At 36.3% G+C, this 16,179-nt stretch overlaps 1 protein-coding gene across 1 annotated transcript; it reads right to left on the bottom strand.

The window, feature by feature from the left end:
• Positions 1 to 6,216: 6,216 nt before the first annotated feature.
• Positions 6,217 to 15,731, bottom strand: LOC136028174 (dicarboxylate carrier SLC25A8-like). The gene is made up of 7 exons (XM_065705868.1): positions 15,617 to 15,731; positions 12,780 to 13,035; positions 11,620 to 11,798; positions 11,140 to 11,249; positions 9,511 to 9,723; positions 7,699 to 7,978; positions 6,217 to 6,445 (listed from the first exon to the last, which is right to left on the bottom strand). The coding sequence occupies exons 2-7, from the start codon at positions 12,906 to 12,908 to the stop codon at positions 6,346 to 6,348; spliced, it is 1,011 nt and encodes a 336-aa protein (XP_065561940.1). The 5' UTR covers positions 12,909 to 13,035; positions 15,617 to 15,731; the 3' UTR covers positions 6,217 to 6,345.
• Positions 15,732 to 16,179: the final 448 nt, after the last annotated feature.

The raw sequence follows: 16,179 nt of genomic DNA, 5'->3' as shown, positions 1-16,179 counted from the left end.
TGACGCCTCTGCTTAGAATTAGCATGAAAATTAAATTATGTTGTTGCATATATTGATATCAAAGCTCCGTTTTGTAGAGTTTCACACTCTATCGAGTTTACTACTCTCTCCCCAACCCCCTTACATTCGAATTAGATATTCGTAAAACGATTCTTCGGGAATGACGGTTATCCTTGAAAAAAATACACCTTTCCAAATAACTGGTAGAAGAGGGAGTCTGAAAAATCAAAAGCTAATCATTGAGTTATCGTTTCCACAGTTTTTAAGGCAAATATTCCGAACAGATAACTTTTTACAAGGATTTCCCCCATGGACGCCAATAGGGGGCAATAATGCCTGGGAAACAATGAGACATGAAACATGAGAGAGAGAGAGAGAGGGAGGGATGTCTAATTCCTCAGCACTATCACTGGTCATTCCTAATTCATGCTACCAGATATTCAAAACAGTGAGAAAATAGGGGGCCCTTCCAAATAATCCACAAATTGTGCGTATATTCTAGGATGAATTGACGAAGACATAACAAGGGACCAATAAATCCTTCCGAACTTTTAAATCAGAGTAACTATCTTTAACCCAGGTGACCAAAGAAAAGTGAAAACAATCGCAGAGCAATCTAAATAATACCTTCCAGATGTTGAAGGGTTAATTTTAGATTTCTTTTGGGTCTGTCTCTGTTTTCAGCATTATACATTCAGCCCCATTCGAGGATCAGTTATCAAAGGTAACGAACTGTAGAAAAGAGCGATGTAGCTCAATTGTAAGCGAATCTAAAAGAAAACGGAATTTTCATATCAACTGATAAATGAAAAGAATTGGCTTATTATGCTAATTCCAAGTATATAAAATTCATTGAGTTTAGGGTCACCCCTCAAAAGGTACGAGCCTGAGAATATTTGTCCTTTTTTCGGAAAAGGGGGGAACCCCCCTAGAAGTCAAGGATTCTTAACAAAAATCACACAAAAAGATTTGGCATATCAGAGAACCCTTCTATAGTGGCTTCAAGCTTGTATCTACAAAAATGTGGAATTTAATATTTTGTGGATTACGATGCTTGTCAATTTCTTTCTGTTTTTTTTTTCCCAGGGGTGATCGTTTCAAACCAATGTTCCAGGAAGATCGGCAGAAGGCCCATTCGAATGGAAATTAATAGTTTTAGTGCCCTTTTGAAGTCACTAAAAAGGTTAGAGGCCAGGTAGATCCCTCCTTCCAGCCCCATTCCCCCAAAGTCGCCCCATAGAAATTTTAAATAGCCATTTGTTTACAATAGCTATTTGGTTCCATAAATATGCTTTTAAGGATAACATGACCTTTCGCAGCCCATGGGAAAAGGGCTGTAATTTGGGAAATTTTCTGATATTTTTCACCTATAGTATTCGTGGTTACAATGTAAAACTCACAGCTTTGCGGTAGAACGTCCACATGGAACTCGAGTGTTTACCAGTTCCAAAACCGGTTACACTCTAATTTTTTCGGAAAAAAATTAAGAGTCATGACCTAAATTCTGACATAAGATAAGATGCTGGGGTCGATGGTTTTTCTGGGAAAATTTTCCAAGTAGGGGGACTTCTGACAAGATTAGAAAACATCCGTGAGAAATTTCTTAGAGAACTTCAGCTACTACTTCTACTACTAAGTACTCACCTCAGTACCAAGCCACCTGAGGCCAACACAGTTACGCAAGCTTCTACCTTCAATGCTAATATATTCAAAGACTCTCTCTTTACAACATCAAGGGAAATTCCCGTTTCACTTAAATCTTTCTTTACGACATCCTTCACCACAACCACTGACAACCTGCTTTCCGTTTACCCCTAGACAGTTGGCTGAAGAGAAAAGTCTTTGTAATTCGTCATTCTTCATCCACAAAACGTGCCCTAGCCCTCTCAGCCTTTTTCTCATTATAGCCCTTAAAAAAAGGATTGAAACACGCTTTTTGTAGAGCCTACTGTTTGAAATATGGTCAATCAACCGGGAACCCAAAACAATCTGTAAGCAATTTCTCTAGAAAACAACTAGCAAATCTTCTTCCACTTTTTGGAACGCTCATACAATTCTGAAATAAATAATACACTTGGGGTGGTGGTATTTTTGGGAAAATTTTTCAAGTGAGGACTTCTGACAAGATTAGAAAACGTCCTCGAGAAATATCCAAGAAGACTTTCAGCTACTACTACTACTAATAATAAGAACTCGCCGTAGTACCAAGCCACCTGAGGTCAACACAGCCACGCACGCTCCTCCTCCAACCTAATCTATTTAAAGCCTCCCCCTTTACACCCTCCCAGGAAGTTCCCATTTCCTTTAAATCTTCATTTATGACATCCTCCCAACCCAGACAAGGACGACCTGCTTTCTGTGTAGCCCCAGACGGTTGGCCAAAAAGGACAATCGTTGGTAATCTGTCATCCTTCATCCGTAGAACGTGACCTAGCCATCTCAACCTTTCTTTCATTATAGCCCTAGAAAGCGGGATTGAACCACATTTTTCGTACAACTTACTGTTTGAAATACGGTCAGTCAGCTTGGTACCCAAAACAATCCATAGGCAATTTCTCTGGAAAACATCTAGCAAATCTTCTTCCACTTTTTGGAGCTCCCATAGTTCGGAACCATATTTGATCACTGTCATCTCTGTAGCTTCCAATATTCTAATCTTGGTTCGCAGACTTATTTCTCTATACTTTCTAACTTTTTTCAACTATAAAAAACACTCTGGAATTTCAGCGAGGATGCAATTGTCCTGTGGGGTATTCTAGTAGTATAGCCATAGGCACTCAAACAGATACATAATTTATTCAGTCGCCACGACTGCATAATATGCATACTTACTTACTACATTAATACATTTTTTAATTTGGTTGAATGAAACTGGTCTTATGACACACGCTTGAGTAAAGTAAACTGGACGCATTTATAATGTGAACTAAATGTAAATGAATCAAAAATTGACAAATCTACTACCCCTTTTTTGCTTATGGCACGTGCTTTGGTAAAGTAAACCGGCGAACTTGTGTTCCCCAATGAATCAATTGATATGGCATTTTTTTAAAGGGAGCTTTTGGTCGTCCATGTCTACCTCAAAGGGACCCCAATATCCCTCCCCCAAATTTCCCAGCTTTTTGGACTTTTTGGGATTAAGAAAGTGGTTTTTTTATTTATCTTTTTTATGCGGCTTCCCCCGTGTTACTCTATTGCTGGTCATTGACATTACGTAGTTTATTGTTTGTTTTCAATAACTATTTTTTTACACATTGAGATAATAAACACCTGTATCATATTTAGGAACTTTGGAAGGGGCCCATTTGATCGATAATAGAAAGATCTAGTTCTCTTTACAGGTAGTTATAGCCAGAAAAGTTTTGTCCCAGTTCTATTTAAAATTACAGCCGTTAGGCCGTGACCTGAGGAGGATCTAATTCGCCAAGAAATTGTTTAGGGGAACCAAAAATGGGGCCTGAAAGAGCCATAGGAGATTTTTGTCCGAAAGGTTTGAGACTTACATCCTTGTAATTTGCCAAAGGTGGTCAGAATTGAGAAGTGATAAGAGAATGAAACAAATATTAGTTCTCATGGAAACAGAGCCTGATAAAAGGACAAGGAGGATCAATAAAATGTTTTTATATGGAGAGGCTTCGAATTTTAACTGGGATCCAGTTTATCAGCCCTTAATGGATTAAGATAGGTTTTATTTTGAGGATGAGCCTCTCACAATTTAATTCCAAGGGTCCAGATATTTTTCGATCCGTTTGAAACTTATCCTTAAGTCCTTGGGCTATGGAAATCCCAATACGTACGAAAAACGTGGTACCTGGGGCGTGCAAAATGTTTGGTTCCCTCGAAAAAGAGTGCTAAAGAGCCAAAGACATTCTTTTGGGTGGGATACAGACCCCCATGCATGGGATCAGAAAATGATCCCAAGGTTTTTTATGTCTGGCTTGAAACTTTCAAAAATTGTTGCCTAATCGGAGGACAGTATTTTTCTTGTAAATGCGAAGGAGGATCTTAGGCAGCTCAGACATGGGCTAAAGAAACTAATCAGTTCAATTTTTTCCGTGAACCTCTTATCCTAGGATTCTAATGTAAAAAAAAATCAAGGGTGCCCCCCCCCAGAAATGCACCCTAAAGGTCTTTTGTTTGGCCCAAAACTTACATTTGTTTTAATTCCTAATCGAAAAGGCCCAAATAGCAAGAAAGAGAAATTTGCCCCCTCTCCCCCCTCCAAACATAAAACTTCACTGCGAACGGTTTGATATTCACACCCACAAGCCCCTGAGCCAAGAGAGCCCTAATGCACAAAAAAGCCTGGGGGCGAGGACCCCCAAACTTCCGTTAGAAACGTCGTTTTTCGATTGGTTTGAAAGTTACATGGGCCAAAAATGATACTCCTTGCTGGTTTGAAAACTTTCAGCTTTAAGAACCTGGACCAAGAGGAGCCTGATATAAACGAATTGTGGAGCTTAATACAGAAAATGAATATTTATTTTACATGTTTCATTTGGACGCAGGTTATTTCCCCTGGAAAATTCTTCCCTGTCGAAAATTCCACCAGAAAAATTCCCCCGACAATTTCCCCTGGAAATTCTCTCCAAATGTGCCAAATTTTTCAGATTAGCCCTAAAGTTATGAAATGTTGGGTTAAGAGGAATACACTGCAGAAGGAATATAAAAATTACTTCCCATGCAAATGCTGCTAAAAAAAAGGACGAGAAGTGTCAGAACTTCTTTCCCACCCACTTCAAAGGGAGAGCTATATGCAAAGGGAACAGAATCATTCGATTGACGTCCGTTTTAAAGGCCAAAAGCTACTGGAGGGAATTCAGCCTTTCTCTCTGTTCCTTTTCTACTATTCGCCCTTCTATAATTTCGAACCAAATTTTGAGATTTCTATTTTGTTCAAAAACTTCGAAATATCTAATAAGTTTTTCTGAGTTGGTATACATCCCCCAGCCCCATTGATAAACTTTATCCTGCCTAGTTATTATAATAACTTCCTAAAAAAGGAACTAAAATGTAAAAATGAATACTCTAAGGCGTTCTACCCTACATATTCTGCCTAGATTTAAGAATTTTGGTAGAATATTCCAAAATTCCTTTTTTTCATTATTTTTAATTATCACTCTGTAGGTGATCAATTTTTCATGTGGGGAGAAATTTCCATGAGGGGGAATTATCTGGGAAATTTTTCCAAAGTGAGTTTTCCGGGAAGAATTTTCCGAAGAAGGAATTTCCTGATGAATTTTCAGCAGAGGGAATTTTCCCTGGCAGGACTTCCGTGGCAGGGGGACTTCAGCGGCAGGGGGACTTCAGCGGCAGGTGAACAGTAACTGTTCCTTACTATTAGCAATGCTTTCGACTCCCAACATTACCCTTCCTATCAATATTTGATTGATCAAGTAACTGTTGATTATCGTACTGAGTAGGACAGTTTCTCGAAAGTATAAAATTTAAATCTAGAATTTACCCGCCTTGGCCCTTAACACAAATTCTCAAAATTAGGCAGATATGCAGATTTGTTCGAGGAGGGGTACAAATAAGAAAAAGGGTTAAGGAACAAGGAAATTAAATTGAAGAAATTTGTAGGTCTTTTTTCAACATTGGCCGGGACGATGGCACAAACCCTTTCAGTTCATGACAGTTCATCAGTTTATGAAAATATAGTGAGGGAAAGTGTATTTATCAATAATATACGGGAGGGAGGCAATTTGTTATTTGTGAATTTTTTAAACGAAAATAACAAGTATTTTTCAATGAAGATTTCCCCCCCCCCCACTATTTCAAAAATCTAGTGCGTGAATCAATCAAAGCAATTCAAATACCCTTTGATACCCTCCTCCGCTACCCCCATTAACACTCGTGCAAAAAAATTGTTATATATAGTTTTAAGAGAAGAACACCAAAGTTTTAGGAAGGAAGAGGATGGATCAACCAAAATTTTTTTTTCGATTAATAATTAAGAAATGTGTTCCACACTTCTGATCCCTTCTAGGAGTGATTCATATATAAAATCTTTTGATTGGTGGAATCACAGGACTGCTTTTCTGGTCTCGTGCATTTGAAACTATTACTTAACGCCATTTTTTTTTACAAAAGGTATTGTAGAAACTGCAACTGCAGAAAGCATATGCTTGTACTGTCGTCTTGATTTTTGTATAGCTCTGAAACTGCTTTCTGGCCAATCCATCGAGTAGCATTATAGGTAAAAAATAGAAACAATTTAATAAAGAATATTTAATTTTCGATTTTTTTTTATTTTTTTTGAATTGTTGATTAAGCATAAAAAAAAATCAGGTAACGATTAAACGGTAAAAAAAAAATCGTTTCGTAATATAAAGTTAAGATTCTTCAGGAATGGAAGGACTGATCAACAACCTTCTTAATTTGTTCGTAGGTGATCCACATGCAAATATTCCATGAAACCAGGCGGCTGAAAGCTGGCATGAACCTAAAAAATTGCAAATTGTTAATTTTCCAACTATAAAAGGATTTTTTTTCAGATGTTTTTTTCCAGAAAGTCAAGTTTCAGATATCCGATGAAAATTGTATGTTTTTATATTCTTTTGATTAGTTGTTAAATTCAAACCGATACAGTCTGCCATTCTAAGAACAAGTTGGGTAATGTTTGAATCTCTTCTAGTACTCTTTAGTAATGTTTATGAATTATTTGTTATTATTTTCCTCCTAAAATGCAATACAACAAATTTAGTCCTTCTAATGCTTTGAATCCATAAATAGATTTTTCCCGGATTTTTCAAGATGTCCAAATTTTTGATATTAGTCTATGTCACTTGCGTGTTTATGAGGTGCTGCCAAAAAACATATTTTATCATGCACTTGGTGCGTGATTATACCCATATCCACTGTGGCTAGGACAATATTTCGCGAAAATTTCGAACGTAATATACAAGTTTAGAATTACGGAAAGGCAGGTTTTTTAAGAAGTTTTTACCCAATTTCGACAGCATACTCCGATTCAAAATACCCCTGCAATCCCTCTAGATATTTTGTTGATTTGCTTAACAAATATTTCCTTCCCTTTAAATAGAAGTTTGTATTTGTGGTCCAAGTGACATAAAACTATCAGTTTGCCTCCAACTCATTCCGAAGCCTCTTGGGCACAAACACCAAGAAACCTATAAAACCAAGAGCGTTTCATTTAAATTGGATTAAGGATTGTGTACCAAGTGAAAGCTATTAGTTTTTTTTTTCGTAAACCTATCGTTTTAATGTTTTAATCTGAAACCAAAATGTTCCCGTCATCCGGCAGCTGAAATTAAGCTTTACCCATAACTACTTATATTTTTGAAATTTGTTTCGTTTTTTAGACATATATGTTGAAAATAAGGGGAGAATATGCAGCAAAAAAACAACAATTTTTCCTGCAAGTAGATCATTTTCTAAGTAAAAGTAAATAATATCATAATACTGACCCGGTTAATGGACACATCAAAAACTAATAAATTCAATAATATAAATGTTATCCTGGTATAAATATGGGGTAAATACAATGGTATAAATACAAGCTGCATAAAATGCAGCTTTAAACTTGCTGCAGAATTGCATTTTTTTTATAGGGAAGACAAGCCTTAAAAAAAAGAATAGAATAGCCAATAAACACTGAATGGCCAGAAAAGTAAAAATTCTTATCCAATGGTTGCTGACTTTTAGAGTGAAAAGTTTAACAAAAACAGCACTTACCCTTTGTAAAAAGCGGTTGGTCCCTCCTTCACCGCCGTTTTCACAGCACAATCAATAGCATTTTTGTACTTTCCAGTGGAATTCATAAATCTTGTCTTGACTACGTCAACAGGCGAAGCGACTACAGTAGCGCTGAAACCTGCCATCACGGCTGCAGAAAAGTGGCACGGTATACCATTATCAAGGATTCGATTTCGAATTATTAAGTCCTTGAAAACATCGTAGCACACAATTTCGGCAACACTGACGATAGAATTGCGAGCGACATTAGGGAAAGTTCCTGAAAATAACAAAATATTCAAAGTATGTTTAAGGCCAAAATTAGTACGATTAAATTGGCTTTCCTTCCGTAGTAAATGTTATTCTTTGAACCAGTGGTGTCGTTTGGGGGGAGGGCAACGAGGGATAGTCGCCCCCTGATAATTTGGAGAAAAAATTACAATTCATTAAGTAACCTTAATACTGTTGCTCGTTTTAAGCTTCAGGCTCGCTCTTATGACCAGATACTTTTTTTTTAATTAATCCCAGCTCGTTTTTAATGTAAAAACGCAAAAATAGTGGTCCATTGCGCTTCCTCATTAATATTTATATAAATATACCGCCTTTGAAGTCTTATCATCAAGGAAACAGGTCATATACTTCTTACACAAGCTCAGCGTAACATCAACCAGGGAAAATTTTGCTCTTGTTGGCAGATCTAAAGCTTGATAGTAAAAAACAAGTTCGACTGTTTTCAATATCTGAATTAGACTATGGTATGTTAATTTTGCGTTTAAAGCTAGATTAAGCATTTTTTGATGCTTGGTCTAAACTACCCCATAGGCCAGTGCCAAAGGAATTCAGACCTACAGAGATATAAGAACCTAAAATCCAGAGTATTGCATGGTATTACGCTTTTTTGTTGTGCCTCCTGGATATCGCCCCATTACTTGATTTCAAAAATGCACTTTTATTTGGTATTTTGATGAGGAAAAAATTGCCCCCCTCCTTACATTTTTTTGCAATTACAGAATTAAGGCGGTTGAGAAGGAAATACGTTAAAAAAAAGATTCTTAAGACCTGCTTCATAATGTATAGAGTAGTTGCACTTTAGTTTACCCGCCCTGATATTCAGTTTCAATGAAGTGTCAACTGCTTTGATTGACAAACTTACCAACAGAAGGGATGTAAAATTTCTTACGTCTTTTCAGTCAAAACTACTACTGAACCCCATATTTTCTGCAGCTCTCAATGATAGCTAGCCCCCTGTGGGAACTCACAAACGAGTGAGTTCCCACACTCACTCGTTTGTGAGTTCCTGTGACGGTCAGTGGACACTAGGGGCTCACAAAATGATTTAAGAGGCAACATTCCCTTTTTGAAAAATTTGTATTTTAACCTCTTTTTTTATTAATTGTGGTCTATTTAGCTTAAAATTTATAAACAATTTCAAACAAATTTTTTGAATCAGTTGATTTTTAATTTTTTAGCAACAATATCCAATTCACTCGTGGAAAGAAATTGTTAGTAAAGTTGTAGCTAATATTTTTGTCAGGGTGGTGGGAATGACCCATAAACAAAAAACAATACTGCCAATAAGATAAGTGATCAATCAGCAATACTCTCATGCAATTCTAGTCAAAAATCTTAAAACACTAGGATTTAGAACTATTTGTGAATTCCAAGCTTGCTATTAGTGTTTCAATGTTTACTCTGATTATAGTTTCAAGAAATTCTAGGTCTAAACATTCCCATTTCTAGCTTTAGGCGTAGGAGATCCCAATTTAGTCAATTCCTTTGTGTCAAATAAGTATAGTAATAAGGGTAGCCTACCTCTCCAAAGTCCTTGGAATCCTTCATTCTTGGCAATACACTTGTATGCACCAAGGGTAGAAGAATATTTGGCACCTCCACTTCGAGCCGCTGCCTGAAAGCGGACTTTGACAACTTCCGTTGGCTGAGCAACCAATACTGCCAATGCGCCAGTAGACATACCAGCGCATACTCTTATAGGAATGCTAGCACCATCAGATGAGCTGGCATCACCTGAAATTAATAATTGAATCAGTGATAGACAAAATGATTTACTGAAACTCTTCTTTGATTTTTACTAGTCACATACACAAGCTCGTAACCCGAATAAAACATTTAGCGTTCCCCATTTTATGGCACCCTCCTGTCGGTCAAGTGCCATACATCGACCGCAATTTCTGTATGTCAGTCTGTCGGTCCCGGTTTTACTAGTTCGGGCACTTCCAGGTAAGCTAGGATGAGGAAAGTTGGTGGGCGTTTCAGGGACCGGACCAGATTTAATTAGGAAGTTGCTTCCGCGATTTGACCACCTAGGGGTTGTGGGAGGATGGGGAGGAGGGACGGTTAATTCAGAAAATTAGAAAAAAATAAGGCATTTTTAACTTATGAATGGGTGCTCAGATCTTAATGAAATTTGATATTTTAAAAGATCTCATGTCTCAGAACTCTTATTTTAAATCTCGACCAGATCTGGTAACATTGGGGGAAGTTGATGGGGGAACCATAAATCTTGGAAAACGCTTAGAGTGGAGAGATCGGAATGAAACTTGGTGGGAAGAATAAGCGCAAGTCCTAGATACGGGATTGACATAACTGGACCGGATCCACTCTCTTTGGGGGAGTTAGGGGGGATTTCCAGTGCTTTGGCGAGTTCGGTGCTTCTGAACGTGCTAGGACGATGAAAAATGGTAGGCGTATCAGGGACCTGCACAAATTGTCTTGAGAACAGTCGTTTGCCCGATTCGACCATCTGGGGGCTGGAGGGAGAGGAAATTGTTAAAATTGAGGTATATTTATCTTATGAATGGGTGATCGGATCTTAATGAAACTTGATATATAGAAAGATCCCGTGCCTTAGATGCCCCATTTTCAATGCGGATCGGGCTACTTTCACATTTGCTGTTTGAAATTTTTGGTTTGGCCCTTAATTTGAACCTCCTCCCCCACCTCAAAATGTAGGCTACAAGACCAACCTACAAACTCGACCTTACTTGAACAAAGAACAGCAAAATCGATAACTAGTACCGAGTCTAACTCTAGGTTCCGATATCGTCACCATTGCTATATGATCTCTTGGCTTTTATTTGTTTAACTACTGAAAATTTAGATTGTCCTTGGAACAGAACACTGTACAGCCTTCAATTATCTTACGGAGGTTTCAAAACTACATATCTCTAGTAGTGACACTAAATAATAATTTCAATATTTTTCATTTAGTCAATCATCAAAGTAAGTAATTGCTTCTTCTTAGATTAACTTATTAAACTAACCTGTGAGTTAACGTTTTGTAAATGTGAAAAATATTTATGGTAAACTTCAGAGCAAGCTATTCTAAGACATCCTAAATTTAGGCTATACATGCCACTGGTTTTCTTATGATCAGAAAAAAGAAATAGCCTGACTACTATGCGAGGATATTAAAGAAATTACCTTGAAATGAAGATTGGTAGAGAGTTTTGATAGTATCATAACAGCCAATACGAATTGATGCAAATGCCGCTTGACGTTGAAGCCCTGCTGTTAGGCCATTGTATAAACTCCTGAAAAAAATAAGTACACCTCAATCCAAATTTAAATATCAACTCTATATACAGACGTCTAATGGAAGAATTTATTCTCATACTAACCCTATTACATTTTTTTCTCTAGATTCAATGGTTTAATCTTGTGACTAGCATATATTAATTTCTAATTACAAATTAGTTTCTGATACAGAAAGTAATTATATGCATTATCAAAAGGGAATCCTTTAATCTGAACAACGGATTCAGATTACAAGCTATAAAGGATCTAGATTAAAAACTTCTTCTGTTTATTTTTGTAACTTGGCACACCTGAAAATATTTTGACTTGTAATTTTAGGGATTTAGTCTCTTTTGAGCTTAATTTAATAAGGTCAATAAAACTTACTTTGGACCTTCTTCTCTAGCAATGGTCATAATGGTGCCCACAGTTCCCCTGTATCGTGGCCCGGGACCTCGCGGAGTCACCTGAACCGTCTTTGGCGGAGCAAGACCGGCAGAGATCAGAGACACTTTGTAGGGTGTATGGACAGCCTTTGCACGAGGTGCAACATTTTCTCCCTGAACCTGCAAAGAACAAAAATATTTAGTTAGGATAGTTTAATTATTAAACAAACAGATAATATATATTGGACTTGTACCCAGGTTTGGAACAAATTTTCAATATAACCACAAGAGTAATTTGAAACAATGTTTTCCTACAAAAACAAACGAAAAAAAAACAACATTGAAACCCCAACATAAATTTTACTCTAGCCTGGCAAATAACAAGGAAAGAAGACGACTTCAAGTCTACACCTTTTCAAAGATCTCGGTTTTCCCTTTTAATTTTTATTTTTCCGTGTAGTTTGCGTTTTTACATTCTTGTCAGTGTTCACTCCCCTTCGTTAACTCTTAAAAGACTGCAAAAATGAGCCTCAGTTGGAGAATTTGGTAAAAACATAACTGCATTGAAATACTTTCCGAAGTTCCTCTCCTCTCAGAGTTTTAAAAAATTATTTCTTGATATCCTCTTCAAGGAGTTTTTATGAAATTAATTCCTTGAGATCCTCTGTAAAGAGTTCTTAAGAAATAATTCATTGGGTTTACTTTCCCCCGCCATTATTTCCTTTTTTTACTTTGGGGGAAACGTGGGTCAATAGGATATGGGAGCGAGTTTTAAGACGCGTACCTCTCTTCTCTAAAACTTGCACGAAGGTCTTGAGACCAGATTGAAACTTATCTGGCAGATACCTATAGCTAACTAGACATGAGTGATAGGTTTTTCTAGTGCATGAAACTCCCAAGCCTTACGTACCTTCCACAGGGAAGTGTATTCGCTTAAAATTTTACAACAACGGTTACTTTTACTGATAATTTTAGCACACATATTCGCTCTTAAGGTGCGAGGAGGCTTCAGTAGGCTTTCTTGCAGTCCTCTATCATTATTATGCTAATTAACTCTGCCCCACGCGACCACATGTGCATCAGTTGCAACTAATGAAAAAAAAAATGTATTTTTTCTATTATGATCTTGTTTATCGATAAAAAAAATCGTTCAAATCTTACCTGCAAACGGACTTTGGCAGTATCGAAGGGGAATGTTGCAAAATCTGCGATGCATCCAGCCGCGCCAGCTGTTAGCAGCTTGGCGTAAAATGGAGTTCCTTCAGATCTTACTGCAGTATTCGGACCCATTTTGATTGTCCTTAGTTATGTTTATACAATTGTAACAGCAATCCGTTTTCAGGGCGGAGGGAGTCAAGAGTTGTGATTAGTTATCCAAAAAGGTTCACCGTCGGAGTTGGATTCGATACTGTATTTCCTGAAATATAGGAAGCTTAACTAAGTTGAAATAATTTTGTCTTCCGTCACAAGAAACCATGATCTTTTCGTCCGAGCATAAAAGGGTATAAAAAAGTGAAAGGTATACAAAAGTGAAAGGTATACAAAAGTGAAAGGTATACAAAGATAGGATATAAATAAGTATATTTTAAATAAAAAAAGGAAAGGACTGGGGGAGCAGGGGCAGCTGCCCCCTGGAACTTCAAGTTTACATTAGATTAACGAAAACTTTTCGTATGTTGGAATTTTTCTGTCGGAAGTTCACTGATAGATGGTGGAAAAAGCTGGAATAAACAGGAATTTCCAAATATCGTTTTGGATATCGATATTTACGTTTCTATATTGGTCCTATATATAGTTAAATCAATATTAATATTTGATATCGCTCAACTTTTAAACTTTTGAATAGAATTCTTAGAACAAGAAGCTGTTATCTGTAACGTGATTTGCGTCAAATCACTTTTATGGTAATAATGTTTTCTGGAAGTTGGAAGTAGGATAGTGGGTTTATTATATTATAGTATTGCAATAAAATAAATGTATAGTAATCCAAGAAGATTAACGCTGAATACTAACTGATGATTTATGGTTTTCGGTGAATAAAGATTTCAAAAAGTAAGATAGAACTTGCTGGTGATGTGAGGTTTTGTGAACTGTTGATGGAACTTCAGCTCTCCCCTTTTATGACAAAATCGGCTCCTCCATAGACAGGATACTGCCTACGCCAATACCCACCAGAAGATAAAAGAATGATCGTTGCTGTTATTGCAAGCTTAGCTTATTCTTAACTGAGATTTTAAATGAAACTTCTTTTATTCTTTTGCTTTAAAAATCGAGACGGAAAATTACATTACTTTTCTAAAAGAATTGTGCATTCGGAAATCCTTCGCAAAACTTCATATCATCTTATTCATAAATTGTCGTTTAGAGTTTTTTGATGTAGCAGTGTCCAAGCTCGTCTATGAAAGCTCTCAAGCAATAGTTCATAGGTAGTCATAAAAACCAAAATTTTGGTTATTGGCAATTTTCGAACTATAATAAAATTACAGTTGGATGTTTCCGTTTCCACAGAGAATTAAATAGAATAAACAATTCTGAAACAACATAGAAGCCCGACTTTAAAAATAACTCACGAACAGAATGAAACCTTGCGCGATTTATAACGTGTGCTTAAATTCTACATTCTGCTTTCTTTTGTTCATGAAATTCTATGAAGTTTATGGCAAAAGAAAGTGTTTACGAATTGATCAATTCATTAGCGATTATTTCGTGAAGCAAGTTTCTTCATTACCTGCTGGATACATGTTATGAAATTACGCAATTTCGCGAATTGCAAGGGTAAACAACATAAGGGGTTGGAAGACAAAAATGGGTCAATTTTCGATTGAAAGTCTAGGAGAGCTGCTCTCCAAAAGGAGAAATGTTAGAACAAGACATTTCTTAGATAGACTAATTTTATGTTCATTTTACGTTTCTTTGTATTTTTGACAATCAATCCCCAGCCCCCACATTTAGCCCTAGGCTTATAAAATATTAATGAAGATTATGGAAACTTACTTTATTATAAGCAGCAAGATTCAATGAACTATATTTCTATGTTTTTTCTCTTTATTTGTTTTGAACTATTTTCGTCAATTATTATGATAGTCTTTTTTACATTGCCTAGGGCTATACGAGACTAAGGGCTGGGTAAATCTTCAAAAATACGGAAAAAAACTATAAATGAGCATAAAAATAGCAATATAGAAGGGGTTTTTTTGCCCTTGCATGTTCTGAACATCCGCTTTCCCTCAATTTTCTAATTCTCAAGTTGATCTCGCTTGTTATACAAAGCTATTTTTAATAGTTAGGGCTAAAACTTATTGAAGCTAAAACTTAACGGCTCTTCTTTATATATCAGAAGAACGTTTCTCTCATGAAAAAAAAATTATCCACGATTCTAAGATCCACGCAAAGAGCTCAATACTACACAGTACAAACTTTGCAAAACAGCAAAAATGTGCAATGGAAATAAGAGACGGATTTTTATCTTACTATAGTTAAATTATTATGCTGTTATTAAAACATTAAAATTATAAGAAACTACCAGTTTTTTTTAAACCCGTTTACTGTTTTTCTTATGAATCCAAAATTCAGAAAAAAAATACATCAATAAAATACAGCGCATCTCGGAAGAAAAGATAGAAACTAAATATATTGATAACAAAATAAGATCAAGAAACGAAGTGAACCTGTCATTATAACTTGCTAGGCTCTAAGAGAGAATAAATTCAAGTTATACACAATGCCATTGAACCCCTATTCTATTACTAGAATAGATTAGGTATATTGCAGCGAGGATTCATGGGCTTTCAATTGCGAGTCAACTTGGATTTTTATCAACCTAAGATTTGCCGCAGTCAAATCTACTATAAGCCAGAAATTTGGGTGAATACGGAAGTTCCCCTATTCAGCGTAAATAGATACATCCCTCTTAAGTACCTTTTATATTCAACTACATATGTAATAAGACTTGGACTACTATATTTTTCACATTAACAAGACCATACATAAATTTTTACCTGACTAGAAACGCGTTTCTTTTGCACATGAAATTCTCTGAAGTTCACCACAAGAGAAACAATTCTGGAATGATGTAATTTGCGAACGACAGATAGTTTTGTTCAAAAATTTATGATGTAATATCAGTTATAGCCAATAGGAAGAGATGTCGCAACTTGTTCATTCTTAAATTTGCTGGACAGTTGTTATGAAGTACGAATTTGCGAAATACAAGGATAAATACTAAAAGAGAGGAACCCCAAAAGTGCATATCCGGACGACAAAGAAAAGGCGGTAAGATATAAGAATTGTTCAAATTACTGTCTTACCAGTAAAGTGAACATACCACTCGATGCCTTTTTTATGCTCTTTACGAATCTAATAATCCCTTCTATCGCAAATTCAAATTTAAGCACTTTTTGACCTAACCTAAACTAACCTTATTATAAATAATTTTGGTGAAAAATGTAGAATTATTTTGTCGAAAACGTTTGAGAAAACATAGTATTATTTTGTAGGAAAACGACTGATAACTCATACTCTAACTGAAAATTCGTCATTTTTAAGAGCTAAAAAAGTGCTC

The sequence above is a fragment of the Artemia franciscana genome, chromosome 6, assembly GCF_032884065.1.
Source record: "Artemia franciscana chromosome 6, ASM3288406v1, whole genome shotgun sequence".
NCBI classification, from domain to species: Eukaryota; Metazoa; Arthropoda; class Branchiopoda; order Anostraca; family Artemiidae; genus Artemia; species Artemia franciscana.
This window is presented reverse-complemented; position numbering and strand designations above follow the sequence as displayed.

Bases quoted from the DNA above. Each gene is read 5' to 3' on its own strand.
- LOC136028174 (XM_065705868.1), bottom strand. From the start codon at position 12,908: ATGGGTCCGAATACTGCAGTAAGATCTGAAGGAACTCCATTTTACGCC. The intron at 11,799-12,779 runs GTAAGATTTGAA...TGTTCTTTGCAG, and splicing joins CTGCCAAAGTCCGTTTGCAG to GTTCAGGGAGAAAATGTTGC. The intron at 9,724-11,139 runs GTAATTTCTTTA...TATTAATTTCAG, and splicing joins CTACCAATCTTCATTTCAAG to GTGATGCCAGCTCATCTGAT.